The following is a 23084-nucleotide window of genomic DNA, read 5'->3' on the forward strand; positions in this document are numbered from 1 at the left end:
AAAGAGGAGGAGGAGGAGGACACGCCGCCGCCGCCATCACCACCACCACCATCACCATCACCGTCGCCGTCGCCATCGCCGCCGACACCACCGTCGTCATCACCGTCGTCATCACCGTCGACCCCGGCACCGCTATCACCACCACCACCACCGCCGCCGCCCCGCCCGCCGCCGCCCGCCGCAAGCGCAATGCCGCGCGTGCCCGCCGCCGCCAGAAGGTCAAGCGCCAGGCCCAACAGGAGGGGGCCTCGACGGCCGGAGTAAAGGTCGAGAAGGATATATAATTAATCCAATGATAATATAATAACCGTTCCTAAACCGTTCACTATGCAGGTACCCTTCTTCTAGGACGGAGCGCAGACAAAGAAGCTTGCTTTTGCACTAGAAAGACAAGTTCTTTGGGCTGTACTGCAATGCATTCTTAATCGCTCCGTTCCTCGGCTCGGCTCCTTTTTCGAGAGTCACAATGGTGGACAAAGTATACTTCAGCGAACCGCTGAGCATGTAACCAATTGCTCAGTACATCGTACGAATCACTAGTATAGGGGATCTCGAAAGTAAACGCCAAGAACGGTAAGTGTTTGATTATCCCAGTGAAATCAACTTGGTAGACCAACTGAATTCTCCGAGATCCTAGCAACACGGCCATGGGCAAACCTCATCGAGAGACTGGTTTGCCTGTAGCCACTCGCCGTAGTGAACCGGCAGCATGCAAGCGTTATGACAGGCAGCTGCATGCATATACGTCCTCAATTGTCCCAATAAACGCTTGTCCCCAGTTCTCTATTTTTATTGGAATAAATTGGGTATATTACCCCGGATATTGGGACCTTTTACCCACTACATCAATACAATCCACCCCACCATATGCAGACCCCAGACCCCCAGTGCGATGCACAGCATCACGGACAATTAGCAATAGCATACTTTTTCGGGTTTCTAACTAGTTACGGGAACATCATCTACAGACACCGCCCCGGTCTCTTTTGAATGCCAAACCCTCCCTCTACTTGGCCATGTACTTCTTCAGCCCTCTCAGCCTATTTTTGGCCTCCTCCAGCACACTATCCTCCTTACACACGGCGAACCGGATATAATCCTCCGCCAGGTGCGTATTCTCGTCGGTATAAAACTCCGTCGGCGGGATCGCCGCGACGCCCACCTCCTGAATCAGGAACCACGCCAGCTTAAAGTCCCGCGGCCGGCTCGCCACGTGCGCCGGAAACGGGTAGTCGGCTGGCAGCCGCACCTGCGCCATGTTGACGAGCACAAAGTAACCGCCCTCGGGCTCCGAGTACGGCAGGCCCAACTCCTCCCACACCGCGTTGAACCGGTCCATCTTGCCCTTCATCTCGGTAATCGTGGCGTCCCAGAAGCCGTGCGCGTCTGCCTGCTCAAAGCCCACCGCGCACGCCTCTTGGAGGGGCGACACGGACGAGTAGCAGATGCGCGTGTGCGCGGCCGCGACGTACTTGATGAGATGCTCCGGACCAATGAGCCAGCCTGTCAAAAAAGAATGTTAGAATCGTGCATCGCTACGGCGTGGGATAATTGTGCGTACCTACGCGCCACCCAGTGGCGTAAAAGTTCTTGCCCGCAGAGCCCACCGTCAGCGTCAGCCGCTCAACCTCGGGCGATAGCGTCGCGATGCGCGTAAACGGCACGTAGTACAGCTTGTCATAAACCTCATCCGACAGAATAATGATTTCGTTCTTGACGCACAGGTCCGCAATCTTTTGTAGCTCATCTTTGGAAAAGACTTTGCCCACGGGGTTGTCTGTCAAAGTTAGAAAAGTGTCATACATGCTAGGAAGGACCACCGCGTACGAGGCGTGTTGATGACAATCATCTTGGTCTTGGGCGTAATCGCACGCTCCAGCTCATCAAAGTCCACTGTCCAGTCAGCCGCCGAGGACGTCGTCGTCGCGCCCGTGGCAGGCGGATGCAGCGGCACATAGACAATTTTGCCGCCCGGCATCTGAATATTCGAAATGTACCTGCTTTTTGTCAGCCATGTCTTCATCCTATCATCACATCTCCATTCATTTCCACGCGTTTGCTTCCGACGTACTGGTCAAAAAAAGGCTCAAAAATGATAACCTCGTCACCATCCTCTAAAAACGCCATAAACGCGCTCAGCATGCCCTCATTGGCGCCCGTCGTAATCGTCACCTCCGTCTCCGGATCAATCGCCCGTCCCCAGTGCGGCGAGTACGAGTCGGCAATCGCCTTCTTCAGCCGCGGCCTTCCCTTGGTCGGCGAGTACTGGTTGCAGTCCACCCGCTCCAGCGCCTCCTTGGCCGCGTCCAGGATGAACCGCGGCGGGTTATAGCCAAAGAAACCCTGGCCCATGTTGACAATCGGCTGCTTGGGCGAGGCGGCGGCCGCTTCGTTGATGATGGACCTGGGGGGACGATGAATAGGATTAGCGCTCCGGTCCCTTCAAGGCTCATTCTTGTCAGAATTTCTTACCAAACATCTTGCTTTTGCCCGGATACCCGCGCCGCGGGCTTGAGCTTGCTGGAAAGACTCATAGTCGCACAGAGTCCTCGCGTCGTGGTGCGGAGCGAAGTCGGGGGGGTCGGAGAGATGACAGCGGCGACGGCAAGCTTGCGAGCTAAAGGACGAGTTGGCGCAGCAAATGCAGACATTCGCGGGCAATTAAAGAAATTTCGGCTACGAGCTTAAGCAGCGTCGGAAACAAGACGCTGTGCTGGTTGTGTTGAATTGCGCAACTTTTCCGCGGACCCTCCAACGTGCGTGATGTTGGGGTTGGCGGGGTTGTTTGGGCGGCGAGAGCCGTTATCGCAGCAGCAGCTAGAGCCTCTCATAACCGAGTGTTACTAATAAGCTGCAAGCACGCCATCGCACCACGTTCTAGATCCATTGCGCCGAAAAGTCTTGTCGGGCTTGAAATGTCCATAGATAGAAATAGATGATTGAATCTCAATTGAGCAAACGTGTCCCCTCTGGGGGATAACTCAATACTACACAAGCCAAGGCTGTTTGGCTGCAATACCGTATACACCCGTCCGAGCAGAGACGGCAAAGGCCTCGCCAAAGGACGGAATCGAGCAAAGAAAGTGAAAACAAAGAAAAAAAGGAGAAGAAAAGAAAAGAAAAAGAAACCGCCCCCCGTTTATTGCGCCATATCACCTCCCGCACGCGTTGAACCCTTTCATACTATGTATTATACGTCCCATAACCATAAAACGCCGGGTACCAAGAATAACAAAAAACAGCCCAATCGCTGAGGGTAGGGGTCATCATTCAACCAGAGCAAAGCAGGCCGTCATCTTCATCGCCAGCGTACAGTTCAAAAATTGGCACAAGTGCCCCGTATGAGTGTCGACATCATCCTTGTTGGGACGCTCGTCGCAGGTTCCGCATCATGTTGTCGACGAATTCCATAGATTCTCGGCCTGGAAAATCAGGAAACTCTTGCTGATCCATCTGCGCATGGTACTTCTGTTGCGTGGTGGCTGGAAGAGCAGCCGCGGGCGTGGGAGCAAAATGTACATTGCCGGTCCACTGGCTTGTTTGCCCGTTCTTCAACGCCGAGGAGTGTTGCGGCGTCAACCCAAACGAGGGCAGAGGCACCGGCGTCGTGGAGATCTTGGCAACTTCAGCTGGCTTCGCAGGTTGGTGTTGTATTGGGGTCGTGGCGACCGCGGGTGTCGCCGATAAGGGCGATGCAGACGCGGGCTGCGTCTGGTTCGTTGGCACCCCAGTTACCGGCGTCGGTGTTCCCATCGCCGCAAGGAATCCTGGTGGCAGCGGCACAGGTGACTGTTTCGCTGGGATCTTGTAAGATGCGCCCTTCTGAGGTGCCGCCTTCGGTTTTTCTGCTTTTTGTGCTGGCGCTAGAGGCCGAAGTGCGTTCCGTGCCATAGAATATGGGTTGCCGTTCTGTAGGTTGCCTGCCTGGGGTGTAGATGGGGTATAGCTCACCCGTCGCATGATGTCGGCCTGGGGGCCAGTGGCCATCAGGGTGGCCTTGTAGTTGTATTCGTAGCCATTGATGAAACCACCATAGGTCGCGTATGGTGTGCGATACCGGTACGGCTCTCTGTTGTAATGAACCTGGAAGAACTGATACGTGTAATACACAGACGGGTGGACGGTGTACTTGGGTCCCTCGGGTGGCATGTTGTTCCAGGTCATCTGCGCTGGCTGGTGGTGGGCTGGCGGAATGTTGTACGAAATTTGGACATGCGCCACAGCTGCCTGGGGAGCAGGTGCAAAGCGTTGCTGCGTATAGGGTCTGCCAACGACCATGTTTCCAACAGCCAGAGGCGGGATATAGCCTCCATTATATTGTTGGTGCGTGGGACCGGCTGTAACACCTTGCTGATGGTACTGCCGGTATCTGGGCGCTGCAACAGGTTTTGGTGGCTTGGGAAGGGTATCAAGGAAATTGCTCCTCGGGTTGTGTCGTCGATTGCGAGCATCTTCGGTGTATTGAGCCTTCGCTTCTGTTGAGCTCTTGCCAAGATAATGCCACAGCTGATCTTGCTTGCGCAAGTCGACCTTGACCTGGTCCTTATTGAGCACCTCGTCATGGAGGTTGAATTCGGCCCATGTGTATCCTTCAGCGAAATCGTCATCCTTGCGCGGCTTGTCGTCATCCTGTCTCTTGGCATTGATGCGGTTTCTAGCCTTTTCTGAGGCAGGCAGTGGTAGGGCATTTGGTGATGCCTTGGGCAGGTGGTAGTCTAACGGATCGGGTATCAGAAGCCACTTCCATTCGATTTCGACGCGCTCGCCACTAGGGACGATGCTAACAAGGAATGTCTCTTCGTCGCTGCGATTCTCGATAACAAGACCAGCAAGTATGTCGCCCTTCGCGTACTGAAACTGGCAGATTTCATCAGTTTTGACAGCTTTGGCCGCCTGATGAATGCGATGGTCGCCTTCCAGTGCCAGGCCATCGAGCTTCTTATCCCTTCGCGTGCGGTGGAAACGACAGCTGAACTCAAAAGCCTGTTCTTTGTACTCTACACCATCCTGACCATAGACGGGGACATCCTGTTCTTCAATAAACACGCCAGCGGCGGCGGCGCATGTTGCATGGTACGCCCTGGCGCACTTGTTTTGTGAGCATTGGAAGCAGGCACCACGCTTGGAGCGACAGAACAAGCACTTGAGATCCAACCTGTCCCTATGGACATTATTGACATTGCATACGACATCCTGTCCATCCACCGTATCAATGTATGTTTCGGGGATGAACAAGGCGCACATTCTGTGAGCCTTGCGGCCGTCGTTGGTGGGCAGGACATCCATGCCAACAAAGTCGTTGGGGCAAAGGCAGCAAGGAGGGTTTGCCTTCGTCTTCAGCCGTAGGCGGACCTTTTTGATCTTCATCCTTGGCCCCTTGTCGCCGCCGTGTTTGCGCTTCCTCGCATCCTTGAACTTGACGCCACTGGAGGGAGGTGAAGGCAGTCCCGACATGTCTTCGTCGTCGTCGTCGTCCTCTGTCTCCTCGTAGTATTCGGGTGTCGGTTCACCCCGCAGTTTGCGCTCAATTTCGTAGACGTCGATCCAGACACTGTCCTGTGCCTGTGAACACTCGCATCGCTTTGCAATTTTGCCCATCGGTAGCCACGAGTCAAGAGCAAAGTTGACGGCTTCGGCACAGTTGTAGCCTAGGTTGTAACCAGAGTGATAGCCATAGGGATATGTGACGACGAATTCTCCTGGGTACGAGAGGCACTTATTCACGCGAATGCCGTAGTGTGACAAGAGGTGCTGAGGGGAAATGAGGTAACCCTTGTGCCGCAGGAACTGGCTACACGACTTGGCATCTGCGGGCCAAATACTCTTCATCGCCCTTTCGAATTTGGGGGCGTCAGCTTGCGAAATACTGTACCATTGCTTTGGTGCGCCAAAATGGAGATAGTTGATGCTGTAGAGATCCACGTCCTCGAGATGCCAAGCAAATGTGGCTTTCCACATGCCAAGATAGAGATATGCGGTGTTGACGCCAGGAATCTTGGTGCCGAGAACGTCGAGAAGATTGGGCAACTTGTTCAAATTCCAGATGTCGGCAGAGTCTTCGAATAGGGTTCCCATCATGTCAGCGCCATATAGAGGAGACGCGTATGTCAGGGTTTTCCAGTAAGCTCTCTCCAACTCCTCGCACCGTTCGGCAGTGTAGTCAGAAATGTCCATCTTGTAATCAAAGTCCTTGAATGCTTCCTCATCAATGGCAACGGAGCCCTCACGGCGGCCGTTCTTTCTGCGTGCTGAAACAGACTGCGTCTTTTCCTTGGTGGATTTGGCACCTCCTATGCGTCCGGACATTCGGCCAGGCGCGGACGCAGGCTCTGCCTCAAGTTCTGCCTCTAGCGCTTCAGTTTCGACGGAGTTGATGATCTCGGACTTGTCCTCTTGTGGCTCTTCAGCCTCGGACTTTGGCGACACTGGCGTCATTGGTCGGTCCTCTTGTTCGGCCGTTGCCTCGTCCTTCTTAGACTTATTCTTTGAAGGACGGCCACGACCACGCTTCTTGGGCACCGCCAGCTTGGATTGTTTCGGCGCAGCGGGCTTTGCTCTCGGAGGTTTCGGTTTATCCGTGTTAGCTCGTCGCTCACCACGGCGGGCGGGCGGCTGGTGCTCGCTCTGGTCGCATAGCTGACGCCACTGTGGAAGGTTGTACGATCGGCCGTGTAGAATGTTGACCTGTCTGTAGGTTCCGTTGGAGCCCATAATGTCCTGCTTGATGGGTTCGCGGACGCGGATCTGCTTGATCATTTCATCGAGCTTGGGCTGCGTGTCCTTCCATTCCTGTGGCGGAATAATTTTGATGATGCCAGACTTCATGCCATAGCTGTCGACCTTGTTCATCTGTCGCGCGTCGCATGGTTAGCAAGAGAGGGATGGGCGGGGAGAAGCGCGGGATGGCGCTAGTCGAGGCGATAGACAAACGCACGAATTTCTTAAAATCTTTGAATTGCTCTATCGTTGGCTTGAAGACGGGTACGGTGCCGGACCAATGATCCGGTAGGACCTCTCCAATGTCATCTTGATCGCTCTCGGGGGCAGGCGGCTCGGCCGAGGCGCTCAGACCGGGGGGAGTGCTGTCGAGGGCGGGTTCGTCGTCGAGTTCGCTGAGCTCGGAGTCGCTCGCGTCTGACTTGAGTGTTTTGTTGGTGTCGGGGGGAGAGTGCAAAAAGTGTGGCTGCGGCGGATTCGAGCACTCGATGCCGTGCTTGGAGCCATCGATGGCGGGCGCTGGCGGCTGCGTGGCGACTGTGACAGAGTCCATGGCTGGCGAAAAAACGGGGGGTGGAGAGGACAAAAGAGTGGCGGATTAAAAACAAGAGCGAAGGGTGCGTTAGGTGGTTGCCTGGAAGCCGTCCATGCGAGCGGAGGGCATACGGAAGCGCAAGCGCAAGGATGTGTTTGCTTGTGGTGAGGGTTAGTTATCAATCTGCGAGTCGTCCTGCCTTGTCGTGGGAGGGTGGTGCTTGGTGGTGCTGCAGGTGTGTTGCTCGATCTGGGCCGGGGTAGTGCAGTGCTTGGTTGATGGACTTGGGCAGCGCCTCCGTAACTACCTGTGCTCCGTAGGAGGTAGGTACCTAGGTACCTAGACAGGGAGAGAGCAGCCAAGCGTCGTCATTGGTCGAGCCCTCCTCAGGTGGACTCTCCTCGCTTCTTCGCTGCTGACTCAGGAAGAGGAGCTTCCTATTTGGGCTTAGCGTCTTTCACACGCCTTGACATGTACCAAAAACTGCCCGCCGCCCGACCAGGGGCGCCATCAAAATCCTCGTCGCGGATTATTTACTCGCAAACGCCTTATTCCCTCGGCCGATACATGATGTCATTGGACAGGCAAAGGATCTGATAAGAAATGCGATGCGACAAGCCGGCAGTCCTGCCAACAGCTGCAGGGAGTACACGGGAACACACTGCCCTCCTAAAATTGCATCAAGCATGAGTCGCGAAGCTAACATACAAAGGATCCCATTATTGTAGTAAAGAAAAAATACATCTCAAAGTGTCCTCTAATACGATATCAAACTATCTGCGTGGTTGCGCACCCTACAACGGGTGGAATACTCCACCATGCATCCCGAAAATCCAATCCCACACCTCGCACTCGGCATACCCCATCTCACCCACCTGCGTCAACTCGCCCTACCAAGCCGCGGCCACTTCAACCGCGGCGTCGGTTTGAAGTGGCCACGGTGTCGACGGCTACGTCTTTGTCGCCATCTCCGTCCACCCCGACACTAGCTCGCGCTCCTCCGCCTCCGCCGAGCAGCTGCCCACGCCAAATAGCTGGCGGTTCAGGTTGCCAAACATAAACGGCAGCTCGCCCTAGTGCGCTACGCTGGAAATGTCGAAGGTGTCGTGCGGCGGCACGGCCTCGGCGCCTCGGACGAGCAGTCAAGGCGCCCGTCGGCTGCTGTTTGAACTCGTAGGCGTAGGAGCGCGTGCTCGCGACGTGTGCGGTCCGGCGCGTCTTGTACAGGCGCGCCCTTGAAGCTAGCGGCCATGAACAGTTGCGACACGGCGGCGCTGACCGCGTCGGAGACACTGCCGTTTAGCGCCCCAGCATAGGTAGAGAGCGGGTAGGTGCTGCTCAGCAATCTGGCGCCGCCATCGCCCTACGTGTGCCAAATATGTTGTAGCTTTCTTCATTCGGGACTGCCTCCAGAGTGGTGTGCTGGTAGAAGCAAGGAAAGACGAACATCTTGCTGTCATTGTCGCCTTGAGTCCTATTCACAGGCAGTCTGTTGGTGATTGCTGGGTTGCACGTTCCGAATCCAGAGGTGGCGGGCAACTGTGAGCCCACACGCCGACGTTGCTTCTTGATCAGGTCATGGTCAGTCGACGCCGCGCCAACGTCGGTCGTGTCCGGGGGCGCCATGTTTAAGCCGAAAAGCTTTGGGGCTCAATCGTCGCCCATGGGAAATGGGGCATTTTTGAAGGTATGCATCAATTTTTCGACGGACATGGACAATAGGCCGCCGAGCTACAGCGTCGATGTTAGTGCATTTGCAGGTGTCTACCCCAAGGAACACTTATATCGTGGGAAGATATATGCGGCGCCAGCCTTTTGCGGCATGTCGTACGATTTCGGGTCCTGGCCACCGTCGGACTGCAGAGTCACGGAGGAGATTAGCCGCCTGGCCTCGGGAAGCGTCGACATGACAAAGGAGTTGTCAGCGCCAGCGCTCTGGCGAAACAGTATCACCCTGTCCGGCATGCCACCAAACTTGGCAAATGTTGTCCTTGGCCCAGCTCAGGGCCCTCAAATTGCCAGAAATGGTAGCGTTGCCGTTGATGCTGGCCTCGTCGAGTGCCAGGAAGGAAGCCGTTAGCGCCAAGACGGTAATTAAATGTCACGATAATGGCATTGTGCAAGGTTACAGACGTCATGGAGCGGGTACATACGTGACGCCTCTTCCTCGTACAAGTGTACCTTGACAAGAAACCACAAGTGCTTATGTGCAGTAATGAGACATTCGTCAAGGTAGAAACTGCTAGGCTGTTAGCAAATCGACCCGAAGGAAAGTATCACGCATATCGTACCAGTCATCAGAGGAAGGGAACTATTCCCGAAGAGGTGTCTCTACAAAGCGCCAGCAGTTCTTTCCATTCATAACGCACCCCCAGGACACTCCCTAAAAAGCTTTCAGGTGACATCAATCGACCTTTGCCCAGTAGAGGCTACGCGTAGGCAGTGCTCTGAAAGAGTTGGACACGAGTTGGGACAGATGCTGGCCACCTTTGACAGTACCGGCCCAGAGCTTTGCCCGGCGACTCGGTGCGCAATTGTTGGCTAGATCACATACAGACAATAAAGCGCCGCAACATCAAAGTTGACGTATCTGAAGTCAAAAGAAAATAGCAGGAGAGTCGAGAGACAGAAACACAAAAGGAAAGTGTATTCGACATGTCGGGTGCAGCCGGGGCGAGATGTAAAAAGAAAGGTTCCAGGGGGAGTCGAACCCTCGCTGGCGGAATCAGAATCCGCAGTCATAACCGTTAGACCATGGAACCAATGAAGCAGTTTAGCCGCTACACATGGGGTCGGTTGTTTTTAGACGAGAACGGCCGCCTTATTTTGTCTTAGAAGCTAAGACAAATGCTGAGCTCCACCCAGGAACCAGCCATCCCAGCTTTATTATCACACATATCTTCAAAGCAAAGATGTATGCCTAAAATCGCCATTTCGCCCCCAGAGAGGTAACTCTCCCCAAACTTGAACAATACAAACCCCACAACTTTCCAATACTTCCAATGGCGTACCGAGTCTATTCGGTTTCGCTCGGCGCACCGCGCAATCACCACGCCATCTTTATTAAGAGCCAATTAGACGGCCCCGGCACCGTGCTGCAGGCGACTGGCAACATCCAACACGGGATGACGTTCCAAGTCAAGAAACACAATCGCCCAGAGGCATCACTCGAATTTCTCAGGAAAGAGTACCTGGGCTGGGTATCTGCCCAGGACTTGCACCGTGTCGAGCGAGTCTGCGCTGCCGTGCCGCCGCCGAAGAAGCAGTTCGAGGGCCCTAAGCGCCTCTATCCCGGGGAGCCTCTGCGGAGGTGTCAGGAGTGGACGCGAGAGGCCGTCGATGCCTTGACCGCCGCCGCCGGCATTCTGCACGCGACGGAGCAGCCCGTAGGGTCGGAGTGTGGCTCGTCGAGTGAGCCGTCATCGGGGGAAAGATGAATGCTGGATTCGAGCTTCCCAATTTGCGGCCACGCGAGATGAACGTGGACAAGGTCGGGAGATGCGAATGTAAAGCCGCTGCTACAAGGATTTTACATCGTCACTGATGGTGTTCTATGATATCATAGCATGATAAAGCTTCTTCAACGTACGAATGGCTACATGGGTTCGAACTTGGCGTTTCAATTCTTTGATGGCGCGGCGATGAACTAGAAAGAGTAATTGCCTTTCCTGTCTGTCCTAAAACCGCTAGATCAAGGCTCCCCCGACTAAATCGGCCCGCCGGAGCTGAAGATGGAAACCATCTGTGATGAGTCTTGAACTAGGCGGCCGCGACTAAGGCACCACAAAAGGCTTAACCTTCACCAAGAACTTTAGACTTTTATGACGCCTTCATCCTCTCCGCTAACAGTAGGTATGTATGAACTAATACGGATTGTTTGAGTATGTGCTAGTCGTCACGTGCGCGTCGTCGTTGTCATTGCTGAGGACCGCCATGACGAAATCGCCGGAACAACCGCCTTATGCATCGCGTGGCTTTCCGTCTAACAGCCTTTATCGCGTCTTAGTGTGTTTCTATTGGTTACCATTCTTATTGACCTTCGGCCTTGCCCGACAGGTTGTATTATTTCCCGCGTCATGCCCGTGACAGTTTGCACATGGGCGGCCCGTCTGTCATCGGCGGGCCGCCTGGCACTGGGAAGTCTCATCTCGGCCGTGCCTAAAGTGTCTGAAGATATATAAATGTATATAAAGAGCATTGTAATCTACGGTGTATGTTGAATGTTTCGTTGATCTTTCTTGGTATATCTCCTCCTGGCCGAATACGACGCTCGATTCGCACTACTCAAGATGAAGATTCTCACTGTTGTCGCGACCCTTTTGGGTGCCACAATGGCCGTTCCGCTGGCTCTTGGCGACGATAGTGGAATTACTATTGCTCATCCCGGTACCGTACAAGACATGAAGGTCACCGAGGAAAACACGCTGAACGGTACATATCATGATGCTGAGACAACGATCGTCTCCGCCGCTGTTATTTCTCGACGTTCGGGAAACCCACTCTCCTTTCAGTTCGTCAACAACTTTTCCGGGCGGGCTGTCAATGCCTACTTTGTCGGCCTGGACCCCCAAAACCGCGTCGTGTTTGTCCGACAAAACGGCACCCTCATCTACCCCAGCTCCGGCGGGTCTGGCGTGCCCGTGCCCGTCCGAGAAGACGTCAAGATTGCGCTCCCCGGCAAAGGGCGGATCCTCAACATGACGCTCCCGATCCCGCTCGAGTCGGGGCGCATCTACTTTTCCGAGGGCGAGCTGCAGTTCTCCATGGTGCGCAACGGCGACGGCGGCGACAGCCTCGTGCAGCCGTCCGTGACCAACCTCGACGACCCCAGCGCGGGCACCAACTGGGGCTTCGTCGAGCTGACGCTGACCAAGGACGGCGCCGTGTACGCCAACATCAGCTACGTCGACTTCATCGGCATGATCCTCGCCATGGACCTGGCCACGGGCGACGGCGCGCCGAAGCAGGTGACCAAGGGCCTCGCGGGCGGCGCCATGCCCAAGATCTGCGACGACCTGCGCCGGCAGGGCGCCCGCGACGGCCGGCCCTGGGGCAAGATGTGCATCGCCAACGGCGCCGGCGCCGCGGTGCGCGTGCTCTCCCCCAGAGACTACACCGTCATCGACCCCCACAGCTTCGCCGACTACTGGGACAGCTACGTCAACGACGTCTTTGCCAAGTACGCCCAGCAGCCCCTCATTGTCAACACCCAGGGCGAGGCCGGCAACGTGAGCTGCCGCGTCGACGGGGACCAGCTCACCTGCGCCGGCGACGACCGCGCCTTCCAGAAGCCGTGCGCCGCCGACATCTGGGGCTGCAACGGCGGGCCGTTTGAGAACCGCGGCAACGGCGTGCACCTGGCCGCCGTCGCGCGCATCTGCGCTGCCTTTGTCCGCGGCACGCTCCTCATGCCGGGTGGCGACGTGCAGCCGAGCCTGCCTGCCAGCGCGTACTACGGCGAGGGCCCGGCGGACCACTACAGCCGCCTCATCCACTATCACGAGGTCGATGGCCGAGGCTATGCGTTCCCATACGACGATGTCAATCCTGGTAAAGAGGATGCCTCTGGCACTGTTTCCTCTGGCCGTCCAGAGACATTGACTGTCTATGTTGGTGGCTACTCAGGGTAGGAGCTTGGCTTGGCATTCCAAGGAGATGATTATATTTCATGTAAATAGTTTGATAGATTTAATTGTACATACCTTTTGCATATTACACGTAAATACTGTTGATGGGCACAGTTGTCCCTTTCCGCACAAGTCGATGCAAATCACACATGATTCTTGAACCAACCAACGCCAGTGCTTGATGAAAGTATCATCCACAGCTCCTTCTTTTGAAGAGCAGTGTGCGCGCTAACTCCTCTCGACAAAGCTCCCGAAGCGGATGGTTTCTCAGTTGATAACTAGTTAGTTAGAGTAGCTCTCATTGGTTAGTTCCGGATATGGCGTGCGGGATGGCCATCATGAATTCCCACTTAACAGCCGATGTCGCGAGTTCTTGGCGGCAACAATTACTAATAAGCTGAGTTGGACCGCGGTCGGTGTCATATATCTCAAGGTCAGTTCGTAGAGAATCCCACCTTGAAACCGTTTTTACTTCCGTTTCCAACACACATACTCCAATATGACGGCTTTCAACATCAAGGTCGTCTCCGACGCTGTCTGCCCATGGTGCTATGTTGGCCACCGTCAACTACAACAGGCCATCAAACTCTGGCACGCCAAACACCCAGAATCCAAAGATACATTTCAAATCGAGTTCTTCCCGTACCAGCTCATGCCAGAGTTTCCCAGAGGCTCTGGCACAAGCATGGACAAAAATACCATGTACAAGGCCAAATTTGGCGCCGCGCAAAGACAGCTGGGCATCCAGCGGCTCACGGCAGTGGGCACGCCTCTCGGCATCAACTTTCGCTGGGGCGGCAACGTCGGCAACACGCGCGACTCTCACCGGTTGATCGAATTAGCCAAGAGATATGGAAGTGAAGTCGAGAAGAAGACTGTCGAGGGTCTCTTCTCTGCCTACTTTGAAAATGAAAAGGACATTACCAAGTACGAGGTTCTCGGTGAGGTGGCCACGTCGGCCGGAATTCCGGAAGGAGACTTTAAGAAGGCCATTGTGGAAAGTGATGAGTACGGAGTTCAAGTGGACAAGGCATCGGCGGGCGCAAGAGAGACAGGCATCGATGGCGTTCCATCCTTCACCCTTCAGGACCGGTTTCAGCTATCTGGAGCGCGAGAGCCAGAGGCGTTCCTCTCCCTGCTAGAGAGAGCCAAGCAGATGGAATGAACATTGTCCGGATTTCTGCCAGATGTAAATAGTACAGAGTTTAATAATCTAGTATACCTGATCAAGTCATACAGTGGCAGTGAACTTGCATGCTATTCCGGAGGAAACGCGCGCCGCCCACGGACGCGCAGCACATTCTCCCACAGAAACCTTTCTGCAAACCCAGGCACATAGAACAGAATACCCAGCTCCTGGCTCGTCCACCAACTAGCTCTGTCCATGTTTCCCGAGCCCAGTAGAAGATAGGTGTCGTCGACCATTGTCATTTTGAAGTGGCTCACGACGGGCTCGTCAGGCTGGCCCTCTCGCTCCGGACGATGCTGATAATAATATACTGTCAACTGCCCCAGGGGATGAGGCTGGGCTTCTAGATCGGACCGGGATCGACGATCATGTATACCTGCCAGTCTTGAGTACTCCTTTATCAACTTGTTGATACAACGACTGGTGGTGGTTCCACACGTGGCCAGCTGCTCGAGAAGCATCATGGATTCATTGGTCCTGATTTCAACTGACACGCCTCGACCGAGTGCGGCAAGTATTGCGTGCATCACAGGCTTGGACGTGACATTGGGCGTCACAAGCACAACGCTGTGCTGGGCGTTGGCGAACAAGGTCAAAATTGCAGCGTTCAGGGGTGTCACTGGTGGGTTCGGTTTCCGAAGGAAGGGAATCCAACTGAAACCAGGATTCCGATGGTGAGAGGAAGGCAGAAGAATTGTGGGAGTCGACTCTAGATTCACCTTGACCGATTGAGTTGGCGACATGGTATCAACAGTGCCAGCAAGGTCCGCAGCGGCGTGCCCACCAAGCGATGCAGTTGCAGGTCGGTCCATGGCCGTACCGTTTGATTGCATGCGATGCGTCAAAGTCGCATCTCGGGGACTCGCCCCGAAACCCCAGACGCGCTCATGGAAGGACAGCAGAGACTGCACAGCACCACCGTGCAGCTGCACGCACCCTTCGAACCACTTCTCCCAGCTGACGTTGCAGCTGGGAACCCATGCCTCGGCTTCATCGATAATGAGGTACTTTGGATGCATGACACTAAAAGGTGTGAAAAAGAGTGTCTTGACAGTCAGCTCAATCGACCCGCTCTGCAAGGTCTGCTGATCCGGCAGCTTCAGCGCCTTCCACGCCGAGGGCGGATAGACATGGCCGTCTCTGGACGAGGTGTGGAACAGCTTCTGTACCAGGCCACGCGAAGAGAAGCCAATGGTGATGCGCAGCGGCGGCAGGTCGCTCTGGCTGGCGCGCGACGCCGCCAGCTCAAAGAGCGTGGCGCGGATGGAGTTGGCCGTGGGCGAGTCGGCCCAGAAGCAGGTGACGAGATGGACCGACCGCTTGGCGCTGCGGATGGCGGGCAGGAGAGCGCGCTCGTAAATGGTGTGCCCGGTGCCGACGTACAGCTCGGTCAGGGTGCTCGTGGTGACGAGGGGCGCGAGGGTGCCGGCGCTGTACGCTGGGAAGTCGTGGGCTTGCTCATGTTCGTGGGCGCCAATGAGATCCCGCCAAGGGTCGACAAAGGACGCGGGGAACTGAGAGGCCATCTCGCCTCGATGGGGGACGGCGAAGGGAGATGGAGCGCGAAAGTGGCCATGAAGCTGGGTTGATGGCGATGTCCTCACGAGGTTCTACTCTGTATTACCATTGGCAGCTTTACAGGGATTTCTTTCAGCGGTCGCCATCTTCTGTAGGCGAATTTATAGCGACAATCCCCTATATTATAGGGCATGTAGCGCTGCGGGACCACCGAAACACACGCTGGAGACACCTGAAGAGCCGCTGTGGCGAAGCCTCCAGGTTTTTCACCGCCTTGGCCGCGCAGCTCCCGGCAGAACAGTGTCCGAGGATGCCCCTCAGGACTCGTCACCACGCGCGATCCGACACCAAACCCTTGTCCAGTAGTCATTATACGGTTGTCGCCAATATGCTGTCCGGCGTGCTAATATTCAATCAAAAAGGCGAAAACCTCATCTTTCGCGCCTTTCGCAATGACTGCCGGCCGCGCCTCGCGGATGTCTTTCGCATCCAAGTGATATCCAACGCCCAGGTCCGGTCCCCTATCCTGACGCTCGGCAGCACGACCTTTAGCCACGTCAAGCACGAAAACATTTACCTCGTCGCCATTACCAAAACCAACGCCAATGCCGCGCTCGTGTTTGAGTTTCTGTACCGCCTGATACAGCTGGGCAAGGGCTACTTTGTCAAGTTTGACGAGGAGGCTGTCAAGAACAACTTTGTCCTGGTGTACGAATTACTGGACGGTAAGAGTCGTCGGAGCAGCAATGGCCGTCTTGGACGAGACTAACGCCTCCAGAAATCATCGACTTTGGCTACCCCCAAAACACGGAAACCGATACGCTGAAAATGTACATCACCACAGAAGGCGTCAAGTCCGAAGCGCGACCAGAAGATACATCCAAGATTACAATGCAAGCCACAGGCGCCTTGTCATGGCGCAAAGCCGACGTCCGCTATCGGAAAAACGAAGCGTTTGTCGACGTCATCGAAGACGTCAACCTGCTCATGTCGGCGACGGGCGCCGTGCTGCGCGCCGACGTCACGGGCCAAATCGTCATGCGCGCGTACCTCTCGGGCACACCGGAATGCAAGTTTGGCCTCAACGACCGGCTCCTCCTCGATAACGACGGCCTCAAGTCGCTCGAAAGCGGCAACAAGCTTGGGTCCAAGGCGACCAAGGCGGCGGCGGGCAGCGTGACGCTCGAAGACTGCCAGTTCCACCAGTGCGTCCGGCTGGGCAAGTTTGACAGCGACCGCATCATCAGCTTCGTGCCGCCCGACGGCGAGTTTGAGCTCATGAAGTACCGCGCCGTCGAAAACGTCAACCTGCCGTTCAAGGTGCACGCCATCGTCAACGAGGTGGGCCGCTCCAAGGTGGAATACAGCATCGGCGTCAAGGCGAATTTCGGGCCCAAGCTGTTTGCGACCAATGTCATTGTCCGCATACCGACGCCGCTCAACACGGCCAAGATTGTGGAACGGTGCACGCAGGGCAAGGCAAAGTACGAGCCGAGCGAGAACTGCATCGTGTGGAAGATTGCGCGCTTCACTGGCCAGAGCGAATACGTGCTGAGTGCGGAAGCCCTCCTGACGAGCATGACGAACCAACGGGCGTGGAGTAGGCCGCCTCTGAGCCTCAATTTCAGTCTACTCATGTTTACGAGTTCGGGTCTTCTTGTGCGATACTTGAAAGTATTTGAGAAGAACAACTATTCCAGCGTCAAGTGGGTGAGATACATGACGCGGGCAGGCTCATATGAAATACGGCAAGTCTTGGCATCAAATGTCTCGTCGCTTTGGCTAACATGTTGTCAGATTTTAAAGATTTTAATGAATGCACAACCATGGCACTCTATAAGGAAGAGGCGTAATATATTATTGTCTATAATATGATTGGACTGGTATACCCTACCCTGAAGTTTGATGCAAAAAAGCTAGAGAATATGCGGTTGCCCAGTCTGTTTGGGTGGACATCCTTGGGCTGTCTGTCAGATTGCAAGTCTGCGATACATCTTATGCCCTCTTGATTCGCCCGATAGTGGCGCCATTCCCAGTAGAAGCAGGGAAAATATATACCCAATGTTGTATTCTGGCAACCGCTTGACCGAATACAGAATGAGATGATAGGCTTTGCTTCCTCACGGCTTGTTTTCCGTTGTCTCTGTCTGTGTGGTGTCCTCTTCCAACTTGGGAACAAAGCCCCACCGACCACAGCGGCATCTATTCGTGGCCCAGTGTAGTTCTTGCGGCCATCGACAACCCACTGAAAGATTGAGATGGCAAGAATAATGGCAAATGCCACGATGCAATAATCTAGATCTGCGTCAGAACGTATCCGCAGGTCGGGCATCGCGATACATACTCATGTTGCTACCAGTAACGTGTCTTTCGGGAGGGAAGACGAAGAGCACGGTGGTGATGGCAATGTAGGACAGCGCGATAGTGTCGCAAGTCCATCCGAGCCATGCCGGTAGCTTCCAGTGGCGATCAGGCAGGGTCTTGCGGCCCTGTAGGCAGTTGACGGCAATGGGCATGGCATAGGAGAGGTCCAGTGTCACCACAGCCGCCGAGATGATGGCGTTGAACGCACTATAGTTACAACGGAGTTAGCAAGTGCACCCAAGAGGGACCAGCGATGCTTACTTTGTGGAAGCAATGTTAATGACGCCGAAAATGACAACCACGACAGAGGTGAGCATAAGCGCATTCAGCGGCAGGCCGAGTTGCGGGTGCACACGAGCCAGGAACTTGGAAGCAGGCAGGCCGCCATCACGCGCAAAGGCAAAAATCATGCGACTGCTCGTGGTCATGACGGAAATGGTGGCAAAGGCCAGACACACGAGCGGGAAGATGAGCAGGCAGATGGCGCCGGCGGTGCTGTTGGTGGCGTTGATGAGGATCTGGAGGAGCGGCCCGGCGCCGGAGTCAATGACCTGCTGGATGTCGCCGGCGACGAGGAGCAGGACAATGAGGAAGAGGAAGCCGGTGGAGATGCCGATGGCTACGCAGCCGACCATGATCTTGGGCCCTTTTTTCGAGGCCTGTGGGATTTCTGGATTTGTCTCAGTACAGAGGCGGGTAGAGGATGCAACTACGTCATGGGTTCACGCACCCTCAATCATATGCGCGACGGAATCCTAGCGCACCGTTAGAATTGAATAGACGACCAAAAAGCAGTCTGCGTCAACTTACAAAAGCGGTGAGACCAAGACCGCCTTGAAGAAGCTAAAGACGGAAAATTAGTCGATAGTGCGGTTTGACATGGGCGGATGGCAGCATATCCCGCATCCGCGTTTTTGCTCACCCCCAGAAGCCAGGCAACGCCATCTGGCCAGCCAGTGTGGTTAATGAATTCTGTAAAGACGAAGCGAGCAGAGCTGTAATTAGGCGATGCGCAGGCCAATGCCGTGATGGAGACAATGGCGAAGCCGCCGAGCGACCAGAAGAGAGCGCCTTTGTATATTCTAGGCAGCAGCGAGTTCATAAAGGCGTTGAGCAGAAATGCGACGAGTGTAAAGGCAATGTAGATGAGAAACTGCTGCCAGTTGGAGACGTTGTATCCCTGCGTGCACCAACGGGATCGGAATCAGGCAAGGGGTTGGGAGAAAGGCGGAGTGGCGAGACATACAGATGTGGCATGGACGATGCCGACGATCAATTGGCTGGAGAGGAGCGCATTTGTGGCCACGAGCGCAACCTGGGCAAAAAAAAAAGAAAAAAAGTCAAAGGTCGTCATTCGGTAGCAGAATGGGAGTGAGGTGCGTCTTACCCATCCAACAACATTGACCCAGCCAGTGATCCATGACAAAATGGGTACCCATCGAGGCCAAGAGACTGTACCCGTTAGCCATCGACAGGTCTAAGAAACAAAGACGGAAAGGACCAACGTACTAGCTAATGCATGTTTGTGCCAGTTGAGAATCAGACTCGGAGACGGGAGGGGGGGACTGACCTGCAACCCAATGATATTGGCCACCGGCGCTAGACAGAGAGAAAAGCGGCTGCAGTTAGCCTCAAGGCGTTGCATAAAAGGAAGAAAAAAAGCATGCAGCAGGGCGACGTACGTTGGGTACGCAGATAGGAATTCCGCCAGGGATGTTGCGATGCACAGATTGCAGGCACCCGCGGTGACCAGGCCTAGATGGTTTTTCCAAGACAAAAAAATGAGTCTTGGAGTCTTGGAGCACATCACATGAGGCCAAGACGTACCCCAGACAATGCTGGTGCTGCCACCCGAGGACAGGCTGACGCTGAGACTGGCGGAGAGGGCTGTCCAAGACTTTGGAGAGGTTAGTGAGAAGTTTGGGGAATCGTATACGACCTTATGCAAAAAAAAAAAAAAAAAAAAAAAAAGAAGACAAACTCACATTCAACACGGCAAAGGCCAGCCCCAGCATCGAGCTTTCATGGTCGCCGATGTCAGTGTCACGGACTCGCGGGCGGTGGCGGGGAAGGCGGGCCGGCTTACAGCATGGAAAAGTTGCGGTTGAGCTCAGCCTTGTGACCCAAGGCGGCCAGCTGCGCGTCGTCATGTGTGCTATCCGTGCGCATGGTGTTTTTTTTTTCCAGGTTTGATGGTTTAGAAGGGTGTGGTACAAAAAAGAAAAAAAGATGTCGAGTAAAAAGGCCAGTCAGGCTGCCTTTGAGGGGAGCTTTTATTCACTTGCCGTTCGGCGCGGGACCGGTGATGCTGCGCCTGGATACAACCCGCTTCGTAATTACTCATGAAGACGCAGGTCAATTCTCGGTACATGAGATGGTATCGCATAATGATTTGCCGTCCCTTTGGAAATCCGGGGCAGCTCAAAACGGCGCCTTACAACTACAGATGGGGGGGTCACTCGGCCAAAGCTTGCGTCGACTTTGCAGGGCGCCGTGATTGTTTATCTGCGGGGAAGTTGCACACGTTTTCCAAGGCCGAGACTGTGTTTGCATTTCCGCTAGGATTGTGGTTCGCTGATGCGCCCGGTTTCATCCTAGCCCGCGTTGAATGATGATGGCGGAAGTTCCCAGGATATAGACTTGTTGTAATTAGGTTCTTCTCATCGTAGTATTCCAGCAGCGGCATATAACAGTCGCCAGTCGCCAGTCGCGCGCATCTTTTAATTCGTCTTGTAACGTTATCAATCGAGTGAAATCTTAAACGCCCAACGCCACCCCGCCGCCACCAGAGCGCTATCTCGTCCACAGGCGGGATCCGCGGGCGCACACTGGGGTAATCTCACGACGATCGACAACCTGGGGAAGCACCCCGCGGGCGCCGTCACCGGACCATTATCGGTCGGGAGAATATATGAAGTGGTGGGGGGAAGCGTGTTGGACATGGACGATTCTTCCCCAGAGACGCCCAGAATGCCCACTATCCGACATTTCGCTGCGGCGCTGGCCGTGGCCGCCTTTGCCGCCCCAGCAGCCGGCCTCGTGGCAAAGACGGCTGCTGGTGATGGGACGTGCACGAAGACGACGGTTGCGATTTTGTGAGAGCTTTCCGGATTTATAATTTATCGTCATTGCAGTCAGTTGCTAACGATTTTATTGGGTAGAGGCGGTGGTATGGCTGGCATCGCTGCAGCGGTAAGTACCCCCCTCAGCAAGAATAGGTTAGGTACAGAGCATGTGCTCATCCATCACAGCAAGCACTTGTGAACAACTCGATTACGGATTTCATGATTCTCGAGTACAATGACAGGATTGGCGGTCGCGCGCAACATGCGAATTTCGGGAAACAGAAAGATGGTTCGCCCTACGTGATTGAGCTGGGCGCGAATTGGGTGAGTTACATGTTATCGCGGGGTGTCGCTGTGCTGACCGTCTATAGATACAGGGCCTCGGCCACCCTGGTGGACCTGGTACGTGAGGCCCCCATGATGAGATGAATGGCAAATAGCTAACACGCATTAGAAAATCCCATCTGGACTCTTGTACGCCGTCATCATGGCCCCCGGCTCCCCTGCACCACTAACACCATCGCCAGGCCAAAAAGCACGGGCTGAAGAACACATACTCCAACTACAGCTCCATCCTCACGTACAACGAGACGGGCCCGTCCGACTACGCGGACCTGCTCGACAGCTACAGCACGGCATACGCGACGGCTTCGGCGCACGCCGGACGCCTCCTGGCGGAGAATCTCCAAGATCAGACGGCGCGTGCGGGTCTGGCATTGGCGGGATGGAATCCGAGGCACAGCGACATGGCGGCCCAAGCCGTGGAATGGTGGAGCTGGGGTAAGTACATACATACCCAGTCAATCTGTGGCATTGTTACAGATGCACGATTCCCATCTGCAAGAAGCCCCTTGTTACAGATTCACCATCCCCATTCTCATCTGCAAGCTGGCCCACCTCGCTAACATCCCCCGGATCAACAGACTGGGAGAGCGCCGTGCCGCCCGAGCAATCATCACTCATCTTCGGCGTCGCCAGCTCCAACCTGTCCTTCCACCAGTTCAGCGACGAGAACAACCTCGTGATTGACGCGCGCGGGTACAGCTACATCATCGAGCAAGAGGCATCCACCTTTCTGGCCGCCGCCGACGACGCGCGCCTGCGCCTCGGCAACCACATCACCAACATCAGCTACTCCGACGACGGCGTCACGGTGCACAGCGCCGACGGCAGCTGCGTGGCGGCCGCGTACGCCATCTGCACCTTTTCCGTGGGGGTGCTGCAAAACGACGTGGTGGGCTTCGCGCCGGCGCTGCCGCGGTGGAAGCGCACCGCCATCCAAAAGTTCACCATGGGCACGTACACCAAGATCTTCCTGCAGTTCAACGAGACGTTTTGGCCGCGCGACACGCAGTTCTTCCTGTACGCGTCGCCCACGCGCCGCGGCTGGTACCCCGTCTTCCAGTCGCTGTCCACGCCCGGCTTCCTGCCGGGCTCGCACATTCTCTTCGTCACCGTCGTCGCCGACGGCGCGTACCGCGTCGAGCAGCAGACGGACGCGCAGACGCGCGACGAGATTATGGCGGTGCTCCGCGACATGTTCCCCGGCGTGCGCGTGCCGCACCCGACGGCCTTTCTGTACCCCCGCTGGACAAAGGAGCCGTGGGCCCTCGGCAGCTACTCCAACTGGCCCGCCGGCACCACCCTCGAGATGCACCAGAACCTGCGCGCCAACGCCGGCCGCCTGTGGTTCGCCGGCGAGGCTACGAGCGCGGCGTACTTTGGCTTTTTGCACGGCGCGTGGTTCGAGGGCCGCGAGGCCGCGATCCAGATCGCCGCCGTGTTGCAGAGCAGGTGTCTGCAGGTGTACGAGGACGCGCAGTTTTGCGGCGAGACGAGACCGCATTATGACGGCCTGCATGGAACGTCGCCGCTGCACCACTATAGCCTGCTCAATGGCTGGGCGACGAGCAGCTTCGTCTCTGGTGCGGAATAGAGTGAATAGAGTGAACAGAGTGAACTGAACAGGGTGAACAGGGTGAACAAGAGTGCGGAATAACCCCAAAGGGACGGATGATTCGGGAGCAGGGTTCACCGCGCGGTGTCGACGTGCCACAACATCTTGTGGC

The 23084-nt window shown here is 55.5% G+C and overlaps 9 protein-coding genes across 9 annotated transcripts; 5 read left to right on the forward strand and 4 right to left on the reverse strand.

The window, feature by feature from the left end:
* Nucleotides 1–1006: 1006 nt before the first annotated feature.
* CCM_08981 (kynurenine-oxoglutarate transaminase 1) lies at nucleotides 1007–2831 on the reverse strand (the record flags this gene model as incomplete). Its single annotated transcript, XM_006674116.1, has 6 exons — nucleotides 1007–1503; nucleotides 1562–1777; nucleotides 1828–1978; nucleotides 2035–2404; nucleotides 2473–2676; nucleotides 2749–2831. 6 exons carry the CDS (start codon nucleotides 2829–2831, stop codon nucleotides 1007–1009), a joined length of 1521 nt encoding a protein of 506 aa, XP_006674179.1.
* Nucleotides 2832–3354: 523 nt separating this feature from the next.
* On the reverse strand, nucleotides 3355–7972 carry CCM_08982 (jumonji family transcription factor; the record flags this gene model as incomplete). The annotated part of the gene is made up of 4 exons (XM_006674117.1): nucleotides 3355–6849; nucleotides 6935–7254; nucleotides 7592–7685; nucleotides 7961–7972. The coding sequence occupies 4 exons, from the start codon at nucleotides 7970–7972 to the stop codon at nucleotides 3355–3357; spliced, it is 3921 nt and encodes a 1306-aa protein (XP_006674180.1).
* Nucleotides 7973–10254: 2282 nt separating this feature from the next.
* CCM_08983 (uncharacterized protein) lies at nucleotides 10255–10689 on the forward strand (the record flags this gene model as incomplete). The annotated part of the gene is made up of 1 exon (XM_006674118.1): nucleotides 10255–10689. One exon carries the CDS (start codon nucleotides 10255–10257, stop codon nucleotides 10687–10689), a length of 435 nt encoding a protein of 144 aa, XP_006674181.1.
* Nucleotides 10690–11583: 894 nt separating this feature from the next.
* On the forward strand, nucleotides 11584–12882 carry CCM_08984 (glucan endo-1,3-beta-glucosidase precursor, putative; the record flags this gene model as incomplete). The annotated part of the gene is made up of 1 exon (XM_006674119.1): nucleotides 11584–12882. One exon carries the CDS (start codon nucleotides 11584–11586, stop codon nucleotides 12880–12882), a length of 1299 nt encoding a protein of 432 aa, XP_006674182.1.
* A 496-nt stretch (nucleotides 12883–13378) lies between these two features.
* On the forward strand, nucleotides 13379–14044 carry CCM_08985 (thioredoxin, putative; the record flags this gene model as incomplete). Its single annotated transcript, XM_006674120.1, has 1 exon — nucleotides 13379–14044. One exon carries the CDS (start codon nucleotides 13379–13381, stop codon nucleotides 14042–14044), a length of 666 nt encoding a protein of 221 aa, XP_006674183.1.
* Nucleotides 14045–14136: 92 nt separating this feature from the next.
* On the reverse strand, nucleotides 14137–15956 carry CCM_08986 (MmgE/PrpD family protein; the record flags this gene model as incomplete). The annotated part of the gene is made up of 2 exons (XM_006674121.1): nucleotides 14137–15648; nucleotides 15693–15956. 2 exons carry the CDS (start codon nucleotides 15954–15956, stop codon nucleotides 14137–14139), a joined length of 1776 nt encoding a protein of 591 aa, XP_006674184.1.
* Nucleotides 15957–15974: 18 nt separating this feature from the next.
* On the forward strand, nucleotides 15975–17625 carry CCM_08987 (AP-2 complex subunit mu-1; the record flags this gene model as incomplete). The annotated part of the gene is made up of 3 exons (XM_006674122.1): nucleotides 15975–16311; nucleotides 16365–17296; nucleotides 17608–17625. 3 exons carry the CDS (start codon nucleotides 15975–15977, stop codon nucleotides 17623–17625), a joined length of 1287 nt encoding a protein of 428 aa, XP_006674185.1.
* Nucleotides 17626–17892: 267 nt separating this feature from the next.
* CCM_08988 (amino acid/polyamine transporter I) lies at nucleotides 17893–20119 on the reverse strand (the record flags this gene model as incomplete). Its single annotated transcript, XM_006674123.1, has 12 exons — nucleotides 17893–18157; nucleotides 18212–18620; nucleotides 18681–18705; nucleotides 18761–18793; nucleotides 18873–19130; nucleotides 19197–19265; nucleotides 19338–19402; nucleotides 19521–19549; nucleotides 19633–19705; nucleotides 19778–19847; nucleotides 19936–19969; nucleotides 20037–20119. The coding sequence occupies 12 exons, from the start codon at nucleotides 20117–20119 to the stop codon at nucleotides 17893–17895; spliced, it is 1413 nt and encodes a 470-aa protein (XP_006674186.1).
* A 218-nt stretch (nucleotides 20120–20337) lies between these two features.
* On the forward strand, nucleotides 20338–22951 carry CCM_08989 (flavin containing polyamine oxidase, putative; the record flags this gene model as incomplete). Its single annotated transcript, XM_006674124.1, has 8 exons — nucleotides 20338–20493; nucleotides 20759–21045; nucleotides 21112–21142; nucleotides 21202–21339; nucleotides 21387–21417; nucleotides 21470–21489; nucleotides 21543–21795; nucleotides 21816–22951. The coding sequence occupies 8 exons, from the start codon at nucleotides 20338–20340 to the stop codon at nucleotides 22949–22951; spliced, it is 2052 nt and encodes a 683-aa protein (XP_006674187.1).
* Nucleotides 22952–23084: the final 133 nt, after the last annotated feature.

Source organism: Cordyceps militaris (genome assembly GCF_000225605.1).
Source record: "Cordyceps militaris CM01 unplaced genomic scaffold CCM_S00007, whole genome shotgun sequence".
NCBI lineage: Eukaryota > Fungi > Ascomycota > Sordariomycetes > Hypocreales > Cordycipitaceae > Cordyceps > Cordyceps militaris.